Below are 22,628 nucleotides of genomic sequence, written 5' to 3'. Positions count from 1 at the left end.
AGAGGATCGATTTCTGTGTGGGCAAAAAAATCGATCTGGTGTATAGTTGTGATTATAAGAAATGAAGGAGAAATTTCTTCAAGGCTTCGACAAGTGTCTTTTTTTAAAAGCTATAGCTTGGAGTCAAACGCAAATGGTGCTTCTGTTTTCATACTTAGAATCATTTGTTTGTTTTACTGTTTCAGAGATGCTACATGTACCTTTGTGCAATTTTGCGGTTCTCTCATTTGTTGTTGTAGGTATGTTTCTTTTGCTTCACAAGATTTTAGTATTTCCATACCATTAACTTTTAATTTAGTTGTCGCTGTCAATTTGTAAACACCAAATGTATTTGTATTTAGTTTAGTATAGACTGTACCTAGCTACCCGCCTCGACTAGCTTCAGCTATTTGCGGGTAGGTATATAACTAACTTGTAACTGTCTGTTTTAATGAAGTGTTGTTGTTGTAACTTAAAAAAAAAAACCTCATTTGAGCTAAAACTGAACGTAAATATCAATCAACGGAATATCTCACACGTGCAATCAACTCTAGTAACAACACAGCTCCCTGACAGGTCCTTTCTTGGAGGAAATTTGCTTGTCTTGTTTTGCTTTATTTCCGCTGTTTGTTTCCTTTTTCTTTTACCTAAAGGTTTCTGTGCTCTTTAATTTGCCTACCAAGAGCCCATAACTAGGGGCCTCTATCTGTATTTATTCCTTGAGTCAATCCTTTACCGAGTAATCCGATTTCTAGACCTGCTTTTTCCGTCGAAACGGTATGACCTACAACGATCCGATCCGATTTTTCGGATCGTCATTCTCAAACCTACAAACTTTTACAGGGTTCAGAGTCTTGTAGGAAGATGTTGTGGAGGGTGTTTTTCCATCTTGGACTCCTACCTTGACTGCTTTCTTGTTATCGTTACCATGTTTTCTTTTATAGAAGTATTTCGCTGTATCCCTTTGGTATTATATAATAATTTGAAGATTGGTATCCGTACCACTTTCTTTTGCAATTCACTAAATTTTTTTAGGCCTCAATACAAGGGTCCCAAAAGTATTAAGTAATATTTTCACAGATTATTAGTACGTCCTCGTTATCTGCTTTACTAAACGGCCACAAATTTTTAAACACCCTAGGCTTTAACTGACGATGGATATTGAAGTATCAGAAACATGTCTTCTAAATTCAAACGTTGTTTCGTTATTTTGAAGAACTTATTACATTTGAAGGCCGGTGTAGCGTAGTGCGAACATTTTAAATGGTATTTTTTCATACTGTTCAGGGTTGCTGGAGTTTGTTCCAGTTGCAGGATCAGCGTTACCTGAGAATTACAAGGTAATTTATTTTTTTTTTTTTTTAGAGTAAGGTAAAGACAATGTCATCGGATTTAAGAGCGGATGTCTGTAAATATCAACCAGAGGTGTGCAATAGCGAAAAATTCAAAATTCTCAAAAAAATTCACAACATAGCCCACGGTAAACTATTGCAAGAAATACATGTTTTACTTCGATCCGATAATTATTTTTGATGTGAGGCTATGATCTTGAATTCACCGCTCCTGAACCGGGTTTTCGGTGTCTGACACCACATGTTGCGTAGACCTTGTTTTAAAAATCAAACCAGTTTTGTTCCAAACGAAATACATCCAGTCTGATAATATACATAATTATAGACATCATGAGTGGTATGTTACTCATCTGAAGTGAAAATTAAATATTTAAGAGATTTTTCAATATTTACAATTTTTTAAGCGATTTCTCGTGATGCCAAATTGACAAATTTGCGGGGCTAAAATCATCAACTGGTACATGGCGTTGAGGATAAAGATTTACACCACGTGAAAGAGCATCATTTCGTGTTATAAAAACCGCTTTCAAAGCTATGGGCAACACAAAAGGAAATTTTTGAGGCCGCGAATTACAAGTAGTACTTTAGTGAAATTTGAGCTTTTCTGTCACGGCATTCCGATGCTAAAACTTAGATAAACACAACATGAAAACGTTTCAAACAACAATGGTTTATTAATTCTTGCTACAGGGCACTGCCTGTGCATGACCTTTGCTTATAAGACTATTTTCCTTGGTTTGCTATCTTTTAGGGCAGTGTCAAAAGATTTTAACGGAGTTCAAAAGCCGTACACGGGCAGTTTACGTTGTCAGCCGGTCGCAACACTAGGTTGTTTTTTTCTAGATCGATCAATAACAGGATCCAATTACCTAGATCGGAGCGTAAATGCACAAGTCACAGCGTTTTCACAGACGCGTTTATCCAGTTTCGATTGAAGTTATCATGAATTCAGACCCCCCACAGGACCTCTGTTAACCAAAAGAAAAAGATTTACGTAATTCTCCGATATGCGGACCGAGATTTAAACTTCGTGGAAAACGTAATCTATAACTTTTCAAAGAATAGACCCATCTGTGAAAACTCGTGACATGGCCTTAGTATGGGAGTTGCACTCTCCGAGTAATCTTGATACGTACAACAGATGATATGATTTCAGCGGGATTGTTTTGGAAGACAGTATTATACATTACTTTTAGCGTTGACCAACGGGAACAGGCCTTCTGGAACGCCCACCCCCATTTAAAATTACGTTTTTACTTTCAAAATGGTTACAGCTGTTCTCAGCTGCCACCATTTTGAAAGTAAGGTATTCCTCCAAACTGGAACCCACAGTTGACCAGGAAGTCATATTTGTACCAGGACTTCACGTAGTTTCTGGAATTTGCAACTGAAACTAATGGCTGCATGTTTATTGTTAATAGCCTCTTCATCATCACATGTCAGAATCAGAGATACAGAAATTCTTTGGCGTCCAGTCCTTGGCGGATGGTAAGCTTAAAATTCATGATAAAAGATCAGGCAATAGAAAAAACAAAATGCAAATAAAGACATAGCTCTTCTGTTAAATATATCAATCTTTATTATTTGTTCCTTTCATATCCTCATGGCTCAATTTTGGAGAACGGGGTTATGTTAATCATCTAATTTGATTTCTTAAGTTCCTGAGTATGAAGTGACCGAGCCATATCAGTCAAATGCAAGAGGAGACTTCCTGTCGCACACGCTCCACGAGAGGCACTCGCGTGAGGTACACGACAGTGGTGAATGGCACTACAAGATGGGTGCGTTTGGAAACAAATTGCACCTGAAACTGAGACGAAACACACAACTGGTGAAACCCGGCCTCGAACTGGAAACGAGGTACGAGAACGGTGACGTGACAAGGACATCGGTCAAATCAGGGTCATTTCTGCTTGGGGAAGAGACCTCAGATCCAGGGTCTTTGGCGGCTTTGAGCAATGACAAAGGACTGGTACGTAAGATTTTTGTCCAGAAAATAAAAAGTTTTCCCATTGCTGATTTTTAGGAAATTTATTCATTCGTTGAAGCTTTTTTAAAGTTTTTATCGAAAAATAAGAAATCAAATAATCATCTTTTGATGTGTTGTCAGGCATTAACATTGAGATACCGGAACCATTGCCAAGGGTTTATTTCTTTATTAGCATTAGTTTGAACCCAAGTAACATTTTTGATATTTGCGCAAACGCCATGAATCTTAGTGGCTTTTTCAGAAATTTATTTGGAAAAAATTTGACGTGGTCGGTTAGTGTTCATTAAATTTGATGTCACTACTGCAACCACTTTTCGACAGATCATTTTTCTACCAATTTTTTTTCGCTTTCCTGAAGTTAGTTTTAGGGGAAGTCCAGAAATCCAAGATGGCAGATCCAAGATGGCCGCCATTTCGCAATCATGAAGCAATTGCCATGTAATATGACGCCATCACTTCTTATTGCGGACCTCAAACGAGCATCGTTTACTTTAGGAAAGTACTACTGCGGTTGAAAAATATTGAAAAAGAGGCTAACAGTTATATTTTGATTGTGCCAAAAGCCAACCAATAAAAAAGCTACTGAAGTAAGAAAAAATGGGGTAATCCAGTGCAATAGCAATCGCGGTCCTTCTTGTAAGCTTTAATTATCAGATATTGCAATTTCCTTACCTTCGAAGACAATAATGTTATCTTTACCTTTTTTATTTTATCTAGAGGCCGCGTATGCCACCATTAATATACACTGTATCTAAGTTTCTACCAAATGACTATTATTTTATTTGCAGACTGGTATGATCAGACTATCACGTGATACTCTGTTTGTACATCCTCTTCCGGATCATTTGGCAAAACACGTGACGGTCGGAAGTGGAGCAAAGCCGCATCTTGTCTACAGAAAATCAATAGACCCAATCAACTACCGAACTAAAACAGGTTTTACAGAACTAAAAGGTAGTATGTTGTCACCAAAATACAGTACAACAGATTATAAAAAGAAAGTGCTCCTTCTTCTGTCTTCTTTTCGGATTTTTTCAAGTAGAAGTAGGTAAATGCATGAGGGTGCTGACATTACGACCCTGTCATGGTAAACGAAACCCTCTTGGATGGATAGGAAAGGGACTATTGGCCAGGTTACCAATTTTCATACATTCTCTTCTAATTGTTGGGTACGAGTTCGTCGGAAAAGTTTGAGTAATCACGGCCAAAAAATATTCCCATGTGCTGAAAGGTGAGTAACTATGTTAATGAAAAATCGTCAGTTTGTAGGTTGAAACAGTCTTGGGGTTTGCGAGAAAATATAAAAATGTACAGAGAAATTTATCGGATAACTGAAAACTCAAGTGGCTCAGGCATCTTAAGGCATGTCCAAAAGCCTAATTTGCATAAAATCAGAAAACGATCATAACATTTTGTAAATTGAAAAAAGAAATTTCAAACCTGGCAATAATATAAAACTTGATGACCTTAACTGATTCTTGCTTTAAAGTGTGGGACATTTAGGTCACGTGACCATTAAATGATGATTAAGGTCTTAAATGTTTGAAGTAAAACGGGGTATATAAAACAAAGTATAATCAAACCTTTTCGGGTGTTATACTATTACACTATGAAAGTACATTATTAATTAGCCTTGTATTGTGGTACCTTTAATTCCTATTAGAAGTTATTAAGTCATTTCTAATGTCACGTGACCTATTTCCATTAATTGCAGGACTGTTATTAAATGTGGACACGCAAAGAAGGCTAATTCATTTCAAGCCCATGACATGTAAACGTATGACACCAAAGAAGATTTAATTCTATTTCATTTTATATACCCCATTTGGCTTAGAAGATCTTTAACAATCAATGATCATTTACAGGTCACGTGACCAAAATGCTCGTCACTTTGAAGCAAAAATCGGTTAAGGTCTTCAAGTTTTATATAACTACCAATTTTGACATTTTTTGTTTAATGTACGAAATGTTATGATTGTTTTCTGATTTTATGAAAATTAGGCTTTTAACCATGCCTTAATATGCCTGAGGGCTAAAATAAGTGTATTGCATAGTATTAAGCCTTGCTTTTTACAAATTGTTTGCTTATTTCATCCTCAACGTGCATTGTGTGATACCCAAAAAGGTCAATCTGCACACGGTGTTTTAAGGACGGTGCCTACTTTTGTTACTGTGTATACATTCTACGCATCTCGTGATTGTCCGAGAAAGTCAGGCTTCTTAATTATGGTGCCTGCTAAACAGAGATATTTTCCCGCGGTTTATAACTATGCGGGAAAAGCAGATATTGGCAAGCGTTATTGGAATCCAAAAAGAAAATAAGGGTTAACCGTGCATTTTTCAGAGATAACTGAGCTTCAATTAGGGAAGACATTCCGTACATTGTTACTTAATTATTTCTAAAAAATAAGTAGTTACCCCCAATTTTCTTTTTGGATTCCAATAGCCCTTGCTAAGGTCTGCTTTTTCCGCGTGGTCATTAGCCGCGCAAAAATACTTCGGTATCAGTAGGCACCGTCCTTAAGGGAAAACACAACATGGTTTCATCCTACAAATCGGAAACTTGAAAGCAATAGAGAACAATTTCTCACCTTTCAGTAGCCTATAACCTTTTTTTAAATCTAAAGGCCGTGATTTCTCAGACTTTGCGGACGAACTCGTACTTAGTAAAGCAATTGTAAGCTAAAGAAAATGTATAGGAATTGTTGACTTGGCCTCCAATTACTTACCTCCAATCCAGCGGCGTCATTTATCATGACAAGTTCTATCAAACCGGCGAGCACATGTTTGAGGAAATCATTTACAACGTAAAAGCCAAGAGAAACTTCCAACTAATCCATATAGTTGACAGAAATGAGAGTGAAATATATTAATATGCCCAATATATTTTTGTTTGTTCATGTCTCTATATGGAATCAAATACGTAATTTTCTCGCGGTTTTCTTAAAAAAAAAATTACTAAGCATTTGATTTTTAATTGATAACGTATAACGTAAACTTACTTTCTTCTTGACGTTATTTCAGATGCATTCTCAAGCTCTGTTACCGAATTCAAGAGAAATGAGAACAAAGTTACCAGTTCTGGTGCTGTTGCTCATAAGTTCTTACAGGTAGCACTCGTGGCAGATGAGAATGTGGCAGCTAAACATGGCGAACAGACTACAAATTTTCTGTTAGTCTTAGCAAACATAGTAAGTACTATTAACATGAATGTGTTACTTCTTGTTTCCTTCCATAGGTTTACTGTCCTTCAAAATAGCAACAGTTACCTGCAGTTTAATTACAGTCCAAATTATGGCATAATTATCAGATAGTTTTTTGTACGGATTCCCATTAGCTATCCCTATTACCTTAATTTCCCTTGGAAGTATTTCAAGTTCACACATTACGTTCCTGTAGGTTGCTGGGACATTCCGCGACAATTCAATCGGAAAACTGAAAGTGAATTATATCGTCAGCCGACTTGTTATAGTCACCAACCAAGAGGTAATCACTGTTAACTAACCACTTGTTAGATTAGTATAGAAGTAAGTTTAGAATAGCTCGGCCTGTCAATAATTTTCATTGGCAAGGTCAGAATGGTTTATCTTAGGGACAGACCATTAGAAAAAACCGGAGAGGGGATGACAATTTCCAAAAAAAAAAAATTCCTGCAAGGGAAACTTGTCTAAAAAAAAAATCCTGCTAGCGATGGTACCTAAAAACAAAAGTCACACAGAGGCGTGAAAAAAATTCCTGCAGACAAGTGGGTTTCAAAAAAAAAATTCATGCACCGAAAATTTTTCACCCCCCCCCCCCCCTCCGGTTTAATCTAATGGTCCGTCCCTTACGTGCAGAGTTGTCGACCTTTTTTTCTTTAATCTATAATGAACCATGAACACACGGAATTAAGAAAGTTTCCGGCACTGATTAACATCGTAGCCTGGTTATAAAATAACAAAAGTAAAATTATATCATAACAATTACATTAAATTACACTATGCAAAGAGAAAAAAAAAAAAACTTTTACCCTCAAATGCTACCTTATTTTGTGATCAATTTTGCTCCCAGTTGTCACACGCCTGCAGAGTATCATGAAAGATTCATTCAACATTTAACCGCGTAGCTCAGGAACGTTTGACAAGTTCACACCACCATTAGAAATTAAACTAATAGAGAGTAAATTGTAAAGCAACTATCACAAAATGAAAGCGTGTTATTGTATAATTGAAACGTAAAATTGTTGTTACGGTGTTCAAGGCGCTCTCAGGCTAACTATTTTTTTTTTTGATAAGCTCCAAGTGGAGGTGAGTTCTTCTAGCAGAGAGAAACTGGACAAACTACGCCAATGGACAGACAAACATAAGCCTCATGACAAGAACGATCCAGAGTACTTCGACTTGGCCTCTCTGATTCAAATGTAGGTTAATCCAGTGACAGGTTTGAAAGTCTGGTTCCCACTTGTTAGCAACATTGCCACTTTTCCACATACACACGCTCTTTTCTGTAGAGTTCTTTTTATTGTGCTTGTCGGACTATCTCACGTTGGTTTCCACTTGTGACTGATTAAGCAAAAACGCATCCTAAAATAAATTCAACCATAAGGGCAAGATAATTTTCTTTGTTGTGCTTGTGCCTATCTAACCCAAGTAATTAAACAATTTTATTTAATCTCGTGCTTATCGCACAAATGGGAATCAGGCGTAATGGCCTGTGCTTGATCGCATTCTTTTTCTGTTTCATATACTCACCAGTCGTTTCTTTGTTAACAATAGGAAAGAATCCATTAAACATCGTTGTTCTCATATCTGGCAGCCACTTGGTGTGACATTTTTCTTTGTTCGCATGACTTGATGTTTCCACGTATCAGCGTTTTGACCAACAAGTATTTGTACATCTTTACGTTTTAAACGAAAAACAACAACAACAAAAAACGTTTATCGTGGTATCTTTTCGAATCTTACATAATGCATTGCTCTACAACCCCATCTTAATCTCACAGCTAAAGATATTTTAATTTAAAAATTTACTTTGTCAACAAAACTTGCTCTGTCAATGCAATCTTTTTTGCAATGTACGGTGATTAGACGACCTCTCTTCCTTAGTCTTTGGAGAGGTATTCAATCTTATACGGTCGTTCAGATTCAAAATTCAACTGAGGATATGCAAAACTGATTTTTAACTGCTGTCGGAAGTTACAAACCGTTCTCTGTCTTACTGTGGCTCTTGCAAATTTATTTAACGTACAGTGTCCATACAGCTATCGTGCTAAACAACTTTTCTTAAGGAGGCTCGAAAGGGTTTTAGCCGCGTGCACGCGCGTAACCCACCTACGCTATAACTGGTGTACGCGTCAGCTAAATGAACAAAATGTCTATCAAATTAGCGCAAGCAGAACACGGAAGTGGAAATGCAGCGTAAAATCGCGCGAACTGAAAAATAAAAGCCGCAGGAAACATTTGTTTTTATCTCGTACTTTTGCGCGATGACCTATCTTGATTTTTTGCATGGATTCAGCATTCAATATGCCACTTCAAATAGAAACGTTTCGTAGATAGTTATCCAGTGGAATTTTCTGTAGAAGAAAAAAAAAACTTTTTTTGATCTAACACAAGATCTTCTGGATAACGTCTTGTCATATTTCCAGAGGAGTTAAATAATGTAGGGTGCTTTCCAACAAAGCAATAAAAATGGTAGGTCACTGACTTAGTTTTTGAGTTAATTTGCAAAAACTGAAAATGAGAGGTCCTTTTTTGTAGAGCTGACCTGTTGGCATGGTAACCTCTATAACGTCAGAACTAGCCTCAAAGTATTGCCCAACAACTGAGTTACAAAGATGTTTCTAGTTTGTCCACATGATTAGAAACAATTTTTTGTAATTTTCAATCATTTCACCAACTCTACAAAAATGAAAACCCTTACGAGCCTCCTTGAAGTAAATATATCATTGTTCCTCGGCTTGAAATTTATTTGTTCACGATAAAATGTTCACATTATGTTATTTGTCTTTGTTTTTCTTGAACAGAGGTCCTGGTGGAGGTAACCATTGTTCTTTTGTGTTTCTTCGTTTGTTTGTCTGTTTGTTTCTTTGTTCCTTTGCTTATTGAAACAAAGACAATAAAACTGTCGATTAATGCCTCTGGCCAGAGACGGAGTAGGCCGGTATGGATTGAAACTTGAAAAATGTTAGGCTAATGTTTAGAACAGATCACGAGTTGTTCCTTTCAAGAATTGAGTTGATTTCTTTCCTCTCGTCATTCTAGAATTATTTGGCAGCTGATTGAAGGTCTTATTTCGTCATTTTTGACAAAAGATATCAAAAACCTCATGATACTTCCCCTTTAACAATTCAAGTACCAACTGTAACTACTGGTGTAAAAATCGACTGAGCATCACTTTTATCAGGTGACTTTCTTTCCAAATTGAAATGTAAGAAATCCTTCAGCATGACAGTGATGTAATCGATAAAAATTGATATTTTCTTGTCAGGTCTAGCTCTCCAAGGAGGAATATGTTCATCCAGAACCGTTGCTAATGTAAATAGATACCAAGGACTGCAGACTGCTAAGACTCTGGCACATGAAACTGGACACAAGTAAGTACCATAAAAACTGGAATGGATGGAATTTGAATTAGAAAGATTCGCGGAACTTCCGTTCTGAAGGCAATTTAGACCCCTTCCCATCCCTCCCCCCCCCCCCAAAAAAAAACATGCTTTTAAAAGGGAATCTTGAATCTCAACTTTTCCATGCTTCAATTTGCAGCAACGAACTCTTTCTTGACTTCGGAAGGAGCAAAATGTATTTTAGAGCGCGAAGCAACAACTTATAATATTCAGCCCTGATGTTCTCATGGGCATTTTTTGTAGTATTTCGTCCTTTCTGATTAGGACCGACTTGGTCAACCCTTATCTCATCAGCTGTTTGTTCCGCCATTGGGCTTGCGCCATTGTATATTGTCCATTATTGACGTATTGACCTGAGGTAAAAACTTTAACGTCTTCACGTCAGTGGTATTATTCTTGTTTCGTAGCTTTGGTCTAAGACACGATGGAGACAATGGGTGCCAAAGTGGAATCAACATCATGGACGGCGTTTTAATTGGTGGAACAGGGGCTCTGAAATGGTCTAACTGCAGTCGAGAAGCACTTCAAAAGTTTCTAAAGTCAGTTATAACAACGATGTTACTAGAATGACAATGTAACATAGATTGCTGAACATCTATCACTAGCAGTATTTTTAACTGTTTGTTCGATCCTCTTTTACCCTTTATTACAGCCACTCATATTTAGAGCTAAACAGAGACAACAAGATTGTAAAACCATATACCAAACGATGCTGGGAAAAAGGGAAATGTTTCGTTAATTTAGTTTGTTCGCTGGTTAACTAGACAGTTAAAAAACACTCGTGGTCTGCACAATTTAAACGTAATAATAGTGGTATTGTTGTATATGCTTTTCGTTTTATTTTTAATGAGCCTTAAAAGCGTAACTGCGTGACTGTGGAATCAATTTCCATTAACTCTTACAATAAAAACGTTTATTCTATCGAGGTACTGGAAATGTGTTTTATTTCAACGTTCCCTTAGAAGCAATATACAATATCTAAGTGCTTACATATAAATTTAAGATAGAAAATGTAACACAGTTACTCGAATTTCACGCACTAAGCGATCATCAGTCTGATGATTGCTTAGACATATATATTTAGGGAGAGTTACTCAAGAAGTCATTTAAGAATAAACACAAATATAGCATTTTTCATCACATTTTTCAGTGGATCTCGTTCTAAGTGTCTGGATGATCCTCCCCGTATATCCCTTCCTGGTTTTACTGGCACATCAATAACTGGTAGGGAATTACCTGGTGTTGTCTTTGACGGAGACACACAGTGCGAATTTCTTTATGGTGAGGGATTTCGACGCTGCTACCAAATGAGAGTAAGTAAAACAAATTATTTATTTATTTATTTATTTATCATTTTTAGTGTTCAATAGTTATCGGGAGGAATAGGGGACTACATAACTTTCATAGGAAGGGATTGTGTTACCAGGTTCAAGCCCTTGCCTTTTCATAAACAAATTTTTATTTAAAGTGGTACCCCTTCTAAATACAAAATCAGCTCGTTAATCTGGTGATGTGATTGGTGCCTGACGGCTTCAAACTATCTAGAGTTCGTGTTGTATTTTGTTTTCTAATATTTTATCTCCCTTTTAGATAGTTTAATTTAACTGCCGATTTCCCTTCAACACTCACGCATCCTTATCACGCGTACCAGACTTGCTTCAAGTCGTCTTTTTATGAGCCGAAAAAAGCTACCAACGAGCGACGAAGTCGGGAGGACTCGCACGAAAACAAATTGTGAAAAAGTCTTCATGCGTACCACCTTTATGAGATAAAAGGGAGTCTAAGAAACTACTACGACGACAGCAACGAGAACGTCACAAAACAATGGGATATAATGAGTTAAACAAAGGCCCTGCAAGTGCGTTTGAAATTGTGGTACATTTATTTTCTGCACTCGGCCAAACAACAACGTGAAATGACCAAATTCGTGGTTTGATGGAGAACGTGACCACATGACGGTATACGTAAATTTTCTAATCTCTGTCTCAACTTGAACGCCATTCCCACCTGTTCTGTTACAGGATAGATGATTGGCCACATTGCATGTACAATGTGAAAGAATTGGAATAGTCGAGATGTAGTAAAAGTTACGCGAACTGATGCTCTCAAGTGACGTTTTTGTTGGCGTTGCCGTCGTGGTTTCTTAAAGTCCCTAAAGTCAGAAACAGACGAGTGATTTGGAACTGTATGGAAAATCATACATGCCAGTATACTATGGAGAGTGTTTAATTCCAATCACCAAACGTTGGATTCGACTGAAACAGAACAGAGCCTGTTTAAAAGAAGCAATAAAAATAAAGTAAAACTGATTCCCATTTTATTCTATCAATAGTAGTTTGTGGCGTTATTGCAGTGGATTCAGAATCTTTTAACTTGGCTTTCTCCTTCATATAGGAAGCACAATTGTATTCCCTCAAGCTATGTCATGGGAACCTCACCGCATCATGTTTGTTTCCGTAAATTAGAATTTCGCCCGTATCAGTGAACCAGTTTAGACATTGGTGTTTACTTTAAGAGATCATGTAGCAAATCGCAAATGTTCGTGATCTGGTTTGTGTGTTTGCGTTTTTTCTCTCTGAATAGACCAACTGTGGCTCTCTGTACTGCATGAAATCATGGGGAGACTGTGACACGAAATTGGCCGCACCTGCCGATGGAACAAGCTGCGGACCACGTCATGTACGTTGTCATCGTTTTGAAACCTGGTGTTTTCAGTAGTTTTACCAATTACGTAACGCTTTCATGCATCCAATTTGATTCATTAGTGGTGTATCCAGGGCAAGTGTGTTGACAACGGTTCTCCAAGAGTTAATGGGGGGTGGAGTGAGTGGTCTGCTTACAGTCCATGCAGCCAAACATGTGGAGGAGGCATACAATACCGACAGAGGACTTGTACCAAGCCATCGTAAGTGTGAGCTTCCCATGAGAGTAAGAAATGGCTTTTATGTTCATTTATAAAATAACTAACATACTACGCGCGTTCTGATTGGTCAATAGAGTTGCCAAACCTATGTACTATTGTACCGGTAAACTCCCGCTGCTCTCCCGCTGGAGATTTCTCGATAATGGCCGACGAGCACGACGAAAACTTTCCGAACTTCGACATATTGTCAGGCTTTGATGTGCTTTTGTCGCACAATAAAAATTCGGAGCCAAATTCTAAAAAGGAGAGCTTAAATACTGAGGCAGAAGAAGAAAGGTCGAGCAAAAAGAGAAGATTTGCCGATGTGGAAAACGAAGAACTTGACTCGATCGTCGAAAATGCACAAGCCAAAAAAACCAAGCAGGCAACACAGTGGGCAGTTTCCGTATTCACAGGTTGGTTTTAATTACATGAATAATCTTTTAGCCTGGCTTTTCACTGAAACTGTTATTTTATAAAATAAACGGCTCAAACAGTATTGATAAACAGTACAAAATTTGTAATTTATTGAAGGTTATGCCAAAGTCAAGTTGTTTACAAATAACTTGAAGCGTTTAAAACAATATAAAACCGACTTCAACCCGAGTACAAGGTATTTGATATTAACTGCTCAAATCACAATTCCTCTTTCTCTGTTCACCTAGAGTGGAGTAAACAAAAGGTTATTGGCGTAAGTCTGGCGGAAATGGCGGTCGAAGAGCTGGACAGGAATCTGAGGCAATTCTACGCCGAAGCAAGAAATAAAGAAGGCGAAAATTACAGCCGTGCGGCTCTTCTGTCAATAAGAAATGGCATTGAGAGATATCTAAACACACCACCACACAGTTTAGGAATAAGGTTCACTCACGACCCACGTTTTGTCCTCTCAAACCAAATGCTTGACGCCAAAATTAAACAGCTTAAGCAAGAAGGCATGCAAAACACCATGCACAAACCAGCAATAGAAAAAAAAGACCTGGCCAAGCTCAAAACAAGTGAAGTTTTTTCACTCACCAAGCCGCTGTCCGCTTTTCATCAGTAACTGCTATCTGCTGATAAAAAGCATTCTTTCGCCAAGGCATTAACCTTTTTTAGCCACATTTTTGTGAGAGTTAGACAGTAATTTAACTTAAAAAACACTTTCATTCATTCGCTCAAACTGCGATGCGTCCTTCGGCGATTCAACAGGTTTATGCTCAAAATAGATCCCGATTTGTGATTGGTTCTCCCGCCTTACTGATGAATTTGAAGAGAATAAACAACTTGATCAAGTTACAAAATAAAAAGCGCCGATTTCTAAGTGTTTTTGTCCAAGTAGTTATTTCATAAAAGCAATAGACCACACTTTCCAGAAGTTTACCAGCGTAATAAAACCACTTGGGATGTTGGGAGTACACTCGAAAAGCTTGTAAATCACTCGCCTGCGGCTCGTGATTTACAAGCTTTCTCGTGTTCTCCCAACATCCCGCGTGGTTTTATTACGCTGGTAAACTTCTGGAAAGTGCGGTCTATAGCTTAAACAACTTTCAATATACTGAAAGAGGTTCCTGTGTAAAACCCTATACGGGCGGATGGTGGTGCGAACGTGTTAACCGCATGTAACATGTTTGCATATATTTTAAACATTTTAAAAAAAGTAAAAGGATTTTTCATCAGGAAGATGTTCGTCGTTAATTGATGTATTTTGGTTTAATTTTATGCCAGTGGGTTCATTCATTTATCGAGATCACTTTTAATAAGGTATGATCTCTCTTCAGCTACAAATACTTACATTAGGCCAATAGAAAAGTACAGAAATTTGTTTATTCGTTGCTGATACTAATAATACAATATTCAAGTCGGTGTTTGTTTTCGCAGACCACAAAATGGAGGCGAGAAATGTTCCGGACAAGATAAGGGTCATTGGAAAATATGCAACTCAGAGGTATGATCTAGCAAACGATGTATATTGTTATTTAAATCTACTAAAAAACGTAATCATATTGTTTCTAACAATAACGCGGCATGTTATGTTTTAGGTTGAATGTTCACTACCATCGTTCCGTGATACACAATGCGCGAAAATCAAGTCTGGCAGAGTCGCTCACTATCTTCCGGGTAGGTGAACTTTACGTAATGCCATGAAGACTTTAGATTTTTCCAGTTTTGCTGTGGCTAAATTAAAAAGAAACAAAAACGGTGTCAGTTGCTGGCATCTGACGTGCATGATTGAGTTAAACTGGCCTTGGGTCTGATTTGTTGTTGAATTTTAAGTCAATTCTTGACGAAAAAAAATGAAAACCCTCTTTATAAGCAAATAGTGGGTAAATTAGACAAAATCAAAGATAAGAGGAAATATTTTCAAATCGTTATCGCATACTGCTCATCAGCTCGTCAGTAGCTGGTCGGATTTTGAGTCGGATGTTGGAACTCGGTGTAGCCGGAACTTAACGTATTTGACAGAATTTCTAACTAACTAGCTAACTAACTAACTAACTAACTAACTAACTAACTAACTAACTAACTAACTAACTAACTAACTAACTAACTAAACAAAACTCGCTTGTACAAATTGTGGAAACATTATTTTATTAATGAACTGGCTCAAGATTGCAATTTTCACTGTTTTCGTCAAAAATGTTAAATGATTTGCTATTTATTTTAGATCCCTGTAAACTTGCCTGCAGGAGCAAATCAATTTCTTTTCACGGACTTGTTGCTGATGGAACACGATGTACCAGTCGGCCAGATGTGTTTGATATCTGCATAGGTGGAAAATGCTTCGTAAGGGAAAAGGCCATTCACTTCTTCTTGTTTCCTTTTCAATGTTTTTGGAGTTAACATTACTTGAAATTGAATTAACATTTATCCTACAACTATGCAGTCTTCAACACTAAAACGCACAAACACGCCAGCATCTTTTTGTCTAATCTACCGTCGAATTACCTGCCACGCGACCTTTTGGCTGATGCACCTCCTTCCCAACTAGCCGTCATTATAAAGCCGTAATGTCGTCTCAAAATCGAATTTAGTTTATAGTATAGGTCTGTACAAATGCAATTTTGTGTAATCGCCTTGTGGCGTTTGTCCTTTTCTTCCTATTTAAACGTTTTGGAATGCCAAGTGCGATTGGAGTAAATCCGCCCAAGACCCACACATACAATAGTGTTCACCACTTGAAATGGTTAATGGCGAGAATATCAAACTGGGTGCGGATTTTAACTTTTTCCTAATAACTTGAACTGTATGCGACACCAAATGATTTTTTGAATGCAAATACACTTTGTTGCTTTTACCTAAGGATGTTGGCTGCGACCATGTTTTGGAGTCTGGAATGAAAAATGATCGCTGTGGAAAATGCGGAGGAACTGGAAAAACGTGTGTCTTGGAGAGATCTTCTTACACAAAAGATCACCGAAAATTTGGTAAGAAAATCCATCAGTATATTCCGTATGTGCTACATAGTGAAAGGAGGTAGAAGTATTTAAATAACTTAGAATTAATACAATTAATTGACAGGCAAAACGGCTTCGACTAGGTTAAAATGTTTTCATTGCGTACTTTTTTTTATTGAAAACAGTTCAACGGATACTGGAAAAAAGTTAATTCCATTATTTTAATTATGAAAAGTTTATTGCATAATGGAGGAACCGCTCTAAGGAGATTTTAAGATATTTGGCATTTATAACGTTACATTCCGTTATAAAATTTGGGACCGTTACGTGGAGCCGTTGATTCCTTGAAGTTTCAACGGATGGTCCCTTTTTAGAACGCTGATGGTTCTAGCTAGCGACCATCATTTGACTATCGTAAAAGCTGTAACGATATATTGGAACCATTAAGGGGACCGGCGTTTTCTTGGGACAGGGATACTTCGTTATAATTATCGGACTGGTCCATCTTTGTGATCTAGCCAACACATAATTAACCAAGTAGATATAGACCAATGAATGCTAAGGGTCTCCTTAAGTTATAAACCATTTCTGTAAAACCACCGTTCTATTGCAGGTCCCTACAAGGCAGACACCATTGCTGTTTTACCTGTGGGAACTACGAAAGCCATTTTCAAGAAAAGATCAGACAAAACGGCCAATGTATTGGGTAAGTTCATTCATGTCATGAACTGTTATTTTGTACTGGAGGTATTATCGATCAATTTTATAAAATTTAAGAAACAAGTCGATTTTTATGCTTGTTTTTTTGCTTATTCTGGCTGTGACAATTCAAAGAAGTTTTAACCCTTTAGACAACTTGTGGTGATATGTAATTTATTTTTATTAGCAGCCTTTTAGCATGCAGGAGAATCAAGGGAGAATAAAAACACGTTCATTTGGCAAAACTATGGATTAAAGGCGCAGTGAAGACGAGCGCTCTGTCTCAAATAACTAAAGATTCTCGTTAGTTTTTTAAAATTGATTGGTTATTGACATGGGTTATTGCCTTGGGTGAGCTCTGTTTGCCTGATAATGTAGCCAAACTGTCTGTGATAGATTCTCGCCACAGGTTTGCCGGGCCTTTTAAGCACAGCAACATTTAGTTTTTACGTCAAAAAATGAAGATTGAAATATGTAGCGACATTTCTAGATCTGCGATATAGGGGGCAGATGCAATCCACATGCAAGCTGGATAAGTCCATAATGAATTTCACTTACTTATTAAACCGGAAGGAAATCTAATTTATTGACCAGCTTCAATTATCTTAAAGTTCCGCTCATCATGTTTTGATTCAAGTCTTAGACAGCAAAATTTTTTTCAGTTATTAAGTTTTATAAGTTAATCAACTAACCACCCTTTCCCAAAGCAATTATTTAATCACTTCTTGTCAACTGAACCGGCACTGTTAATGAACGGCTCCCGTGGGTGAACACCTCTAGATCTCCAAAAGGAAGAAACACCGAAGTGGGGTAGCACGAACCGAGGGTGTCCACTTAAAAGGTTTTCAATTAAAAAAAAAAAACATTCGTACATTTTTATACAAGAGAAGAATAAACTCAACATCAAACTACGACGAAAAGTGATTACGGTGTCGCTCTAACATGCTACATATATTTTCTGCAATTTATAGGTATCAAGGACCCTAAAGGGAAATACATAATACGTCTTCCTAGCTGGAGCCGAACGGTTTATCACGAAGGATCAAGAATTGAATACAAACATGACAAAAAGATGTGGAAAGATTCAATTACTGTGGACGGACCTACGAAGTCCCCTCTCACGGTGGTGGTAAGTAACCCTTTGAAAATCATGAGTTTATCTTCAAGATTTCTCAGCCGAATCCTAGAATATTAATGCTTCAGGCAATTTTGAATTATTAAAACTAGAAACTAAGTTTCTATTCTCGTCAGGGAAAAAATTGTCTTGGCAGTTGGGGCAAGGTATTATAGTAACTAGAACGACAAACTAATGATTGTACGCGTAAGTACGTAACTTTTGAATGCTGTCTCTATCTTGTGATTGGACAAAACGGAATGAGGCAAACTTGGAAACAACCTGTACCCTTATATGCTCCAGATTGCCTCTAAGGTGGGGCAAGTGGCGGTCGTTCATTAGGCATTTGGAGGCCTTCCGTTTAATTGGGATACGAAAGAAATGACAGGAGAATCCAGTTCACAAACGGGACCATCTCTAATGAATAAGACATCACCTATATCTAGGGAAGTGTAATCCACTTCTTATAAATTTGACAAAATGGTGGGGCAAGGTGGGACAAGATAAGGCAAGTGGTGGTCGTTCTTTGGGCACCTCAGGGGATACGAAAGACATGTTAAAAAAATTCCAGTTCACGAACGGACCATCTCTAATGGATATACTATCATCGAGGGAAATATAACCCACTTTAATACATTTGACAAAATGCTCAAATAATCCAACTGAGTAAGGCTACAAGAAACGAAAATAGCAATGCCTTCAAAGGGAAAAGTTCAACACACCTTAAAAAGTAATCTACCGAAGTCCAAAACTTCAACTGTCTAACGTTATGCTTTTCTCATCTTTTCTTCGTTTAGTTTATTTATATTCGTGGAACCCCTCAGGGAGTGGATTTTGAATACTACAGACCATTGCTATGGAATGAATCGGCTCCAGCTGTTCCCTCAAAATGGATCACTGGAGATTGGTCTTCTTGCTCCAGGACATGTGGCCAAGGTAATGCAAGTGTTCGATTTTCAGCTGCAGACCTTTTGATGATCACGCCCTTTAAGAGGAACTTTCATCTACAACCATGGAAGATAGAAAAATCGAAAATTGCCAAACTTTGTGAAAGTAAAGGACTACTAAAACAATTTGTAGAAAGACAGGTTTCAGTTTGTTTAAACAATTATTTCTGCTTTGCAGTGACGTTTTCATCCCGGTTCATATGAGCGAGTAAAACCGACTTAAGAGTATCAATTGCAATATTGAGCCGCTCGTCTTGAAATAACGAACGAGTAACATAAAAATCGAAAGAAGTCAGTATAAGCAGATTAATCCTTCACGCTTCACGATTTTTTTGGAGGGGGGGTTGGGTGGGGGGAATGACCATTGTAACAACAATTTTGCCATGTCACTTATGAAACAGGCAGGTTTTTTTTTGCAGCTCTCTGAAACGTGTCTTTCCAAAAATTGTTTTAGTACTATTTTATTATGAAAAGGTTTGGCATATTGCGATGCATGCATGGTTGTATGTGAAACTTCCCGAGGAGTGCTCTTAAAAATCATTAACCATTCCATGGTAGAGTCACATTTGAGTCGTGTAACACCGTTCAAAGTATTTAGAATCTTAGACGCAATCATCAGATTTGTTAATTCAAATGGAAGTTGTCAAGCCAGTTGTAACCTTTTGATGACCCGAAAGGTTTCTTCGATGTTTTGAAAAGGAAAAGTTTCCTGTTATAAAGTTGAGTGTTCACAGTATCCAGCAGTAAAAGACGATTTCGACCGATATCTGATTTTGATCTGTTATACACAAGAAAGGATTTTTTTCAACCAAGAGAGCAGACGTTTGTCTTCCAGTAACAAATTTCTTGCTACATATCATCCAATCGCTTTTTTGTGGACTTTTGTGAAGAGTTCGTTCCAACTGTAACTTTATTATCTTGAATCGATTGTTCTTTCAAGATACTCACATCAACTTTAAATATGTATCCTAACCATAGTAGTCGACTGTGACGTTTTGTAGGAGTGTCATCTCGAGAAGTGAGCTGTGTTCGGTTAGATGACGAGACTCCGGCGTCAGTTGGCTCCTGTCCTATCACAACCAAACCGGAATCAAGTGAGGCCTGCAACGCTCAAAGCTGTTCTTCAGAGTAAGTGACTTAATGAAAACTATTAGAAAATACCAGACAGCACCGTGGTGAAACAAGGCGCTTTGTCATTCCGTGCTTTAGAAAAATGGAATTATTTAATTTACAGCCATTTAAACGGGAAGGTCTCACGTAAACAACTTTAGGATCAAAAATCAAGTAACTTTAAGAAGAGTAAATTATAAGTCCCTTCTTCAGAGACCCGGGGGCAGACAGATGGTCAGAACGTGGGAAAGTTGAAACCGGTGGAAAAAAATTCGGCCAAGAAAAGTGTCAGCGCCAAATCTGGCTTATTTCCTGGCGCTGCGGAAAGTGAAGTATTATTCATTGATTAAAAACAAATCTACAGCAGCAGAAATACTGCCATTTGATTCTTATATTGAACATCACTCATCCAAAATTACTTTTTTCAATTCAACCGCAACAACCTAATTGTGCTAAGTTATAATATTGCCGAGAATACAATATCCACTAAATTTAATGAAATGTTGTCAGAGAATGACAACGTTTGAAGCAATTTCTCGATTTCGTAAACTTTAAGGTGGCACCTAACAAGTTGGAATGAGTGTTCCAAAACGTGTGGAAATGGCGAGCATTCTCGGCTTCTCTACTGTCGAAGACAAGTCACTGACTCCTATTACGAGAAACTTGCTGACTCGTCGTGTGACACGCGTTCCAAACCCAGTGGACATCTAATTCAACGGTGTAATGAGATATCGTGTCCGGCAGAATGGAGACCTTTGCCATGGTCGGAGGTAAAGTAATTACCCTGTTAGATACATTAAAACGAACAATATCACAAAGTTAAGTTCGAACTTTGCCTATATGAAGTAAAGCGAAACCAAATAGTAAAATTAGTTTTGTAAACAGTACAGGTTTTGTCATCATCCACGTAAGCAAAATCGACCAAAAATGTAAATGTAGGCGAACTTGTCACGTGAGCTATTTTGAATCATATATACAATTCCTCGGCTGTAACAACAAGCAAATAATTATTACTTCGTACTGGCCATCAACAATCTGTATACTTCTGCAAAGAAAGAGGCATTTTATAACCGTTAGCTTTGGTTTTTGTTGTGTTCTAGTGTTCTAAGACGTGCGACGCTGGTTTAATGACTCGTGAGTTAGAGTGCGTCCAAGTAGACGAACGTGGACAAGTTCAACCGGTGATAGAAAGTCTCTGTCAGCATGCCATAAAGCCTCCAACAGACGTTGTTTGTAACGAAGATAAACCTTGTGGTAGTAAGTAATGAGCTTAAAACTGATTTTCCGAGGAAAAATATTCCCAAAACATTAAGTGAGGAAATAATTTGTGCTCTAAAGTACATATACGTGGTAGGGTAGGGTAGATCGATGGTGCAGTATTCCATCCAGCCGTACCGTTTTTACACTCGTTAAATTTGATATACGATCAATTAACGTTCATTCCCTTTTTCATTCATAGATATTAGAAAAGTATACTTTTAAGGAAATAACTGCAATGTTTAATGTACTGCTGTATTTTGTTTTGAACAGGCGAAAGTATCGAGTAATCCGGGCCTCGTTCATCGAAGGATGGAATCAAAATTTACCTCTGCTGCGCATTTAAGTGTTTCTGGTTGTTAAGAACATACAATAAATCAGACAAAAGGAATAACCTCTGTGAAGTTATTGCGTGTCTATTTTTTTATCAATATAGGCGAAAGGGAATAATCTAGTTGTTTTTACCCTATCTAGACCAGGCAATTTTTTTTTGGTTTTTGTTTTCTGGGGCCGATGGGGGGCAGGATTCCCTCCCCTCCATAACTTCGCAAGTATAAAAGCTATGACAATGAGGCTTGGTAGTTTTTACGTCCAAAGATAGTTCCTTTGAGGTCCGCAACGGCAAATGATGATGTCACATGACGTCGTTATTACGTCATGCTTGCCAAATAGCGGCTATCTTCGCCAGCCATCTTGGATTTCCCAAAATTGAAGAAAAGCAATCAAAACTAATAAAGGAACACTGATATGAGATAAGAACAGAAGAGTTGCAATGTTCATTTTAAAAAGGGGTTTTCCATTATCTGAAAAAACTGCTTGTCAAGAATTGGTTGCCATGGTAACATCAAAGTCAATGAACATTAACCGACCACATTACATTTTTCCCGGATAAATTTCTTAAAAGTCCTGAAGTTTCATGACGTTTGCTCTAATGTTAAAAAAATTATTCAGGTTCAAAGTTCAAGCAGGCAGAATCAACCCCACCGCCCCCGGGTCTAGATAGGATTAAAATAAATATTGTTTGGTATTTCACTAAAATGAAACTTCATTACATTGATTTTTTGAAGTTTAACCTGTGTACGTCGTCCACCAGTTCGTAAATTGCTGACACTAACTCAGTAACAGATCTAGAAAGGTACAGAATTCGTGATAGAGCATTTATTGATATCATGCTTTAGTAGATCATCTATGCTTATAATTAAACTGAACATATAAAGAAAAATGATTTAATATTTATGAAAAGCAAGGGCAGCTCGAAAGCGCCCTCAATCCTTTACTACGGGCATTTTATCCTCAGTCA

At 37.6% G+C, this 22,628-nt stretch overlaps 1 protein-coding gene and 1 long non-coding RNA gene across 2 annotated transcripts; one reads left to right on the top strand and one right to left on the bottom strand.

Moving 5' to 3' along the window:
* Nucleotides 1-1,291: 1,291 nt before the first annotated feature.
* Nucleotides 1,292-21,668, top strand: LOC146489927 (A disintegrin and metalloproteinase with thrombospondin motifs 16-like). The gene is made up of 24 exons (XM_085120719.1): nt 1,292-1,319; nt 2,753-2,819; nt 2,990-3,303; nt 4,110-4,282; nt 6,401-6,512; nt 6,721-6,807; nt 7,596-7,720; nt 9,326-9,339; nt 9,790-9,895; nt 10,333-10,464; nt 11,076-11,238; nt 12,509-12,604; nt 12,691-12,830; nt 14,685-14,751; nt 14,846-14,924; nt 15,472-15,590; nt 16,108-16,231; nt 16,815-16,907; nt 17,872-18,029; nt 18,812-18,950; nt 19,963-20,089; nt 20,628-20,841; nt 21,172-21,328; nt 21,602-21,668. Exons 2-24 carry the CDS (start codon nt 2,768-2,770, stop codon nt 21,616-21,618), a joined length of 2,808 nt encoding a protein of 935 aa, XP_084976845.1. The 5' UTR covers nt 1,292-1,319; nt 2,753-2,767; the 3' UTR covers nt 21,619-21,668.
* Nucleotides 13,325-14,226, bottom strand: LOC146489928 (uncharacterized). Its single transcript, XR_014866894.1, has 2 exons — nt 13,842-14,226; nt 13,325-13,488 (listed from the first exon to the last, which is right to left on the bottom strand). It is a non-coding gene; the product is annotated as an uncharacterized LOC146489928 (long non-coding RNA).
* Nucleotides 21,669-22,628: the final 960 nt, after the last annotated feature.

This window comes from Pavona decussata, unplaced genomic scaffold (assembly GCF_977016875.1).
Source record: "Pavona decussata unplaced genomic scaffold, jaPavDecu1.1 SCAFFOLD_2, whole genome shotgun sequence".
Classification (NCBI taxonomy): domain Eukaryota; kingdom Metazoa; phylum Cnidaria; class Anthozoa; order Scleractinia; family Agariciidae; genus Pavona; species Pavona decussata.
This window is presented reverse-complemented; position numbering and strand designations above follow the sequence as displayed.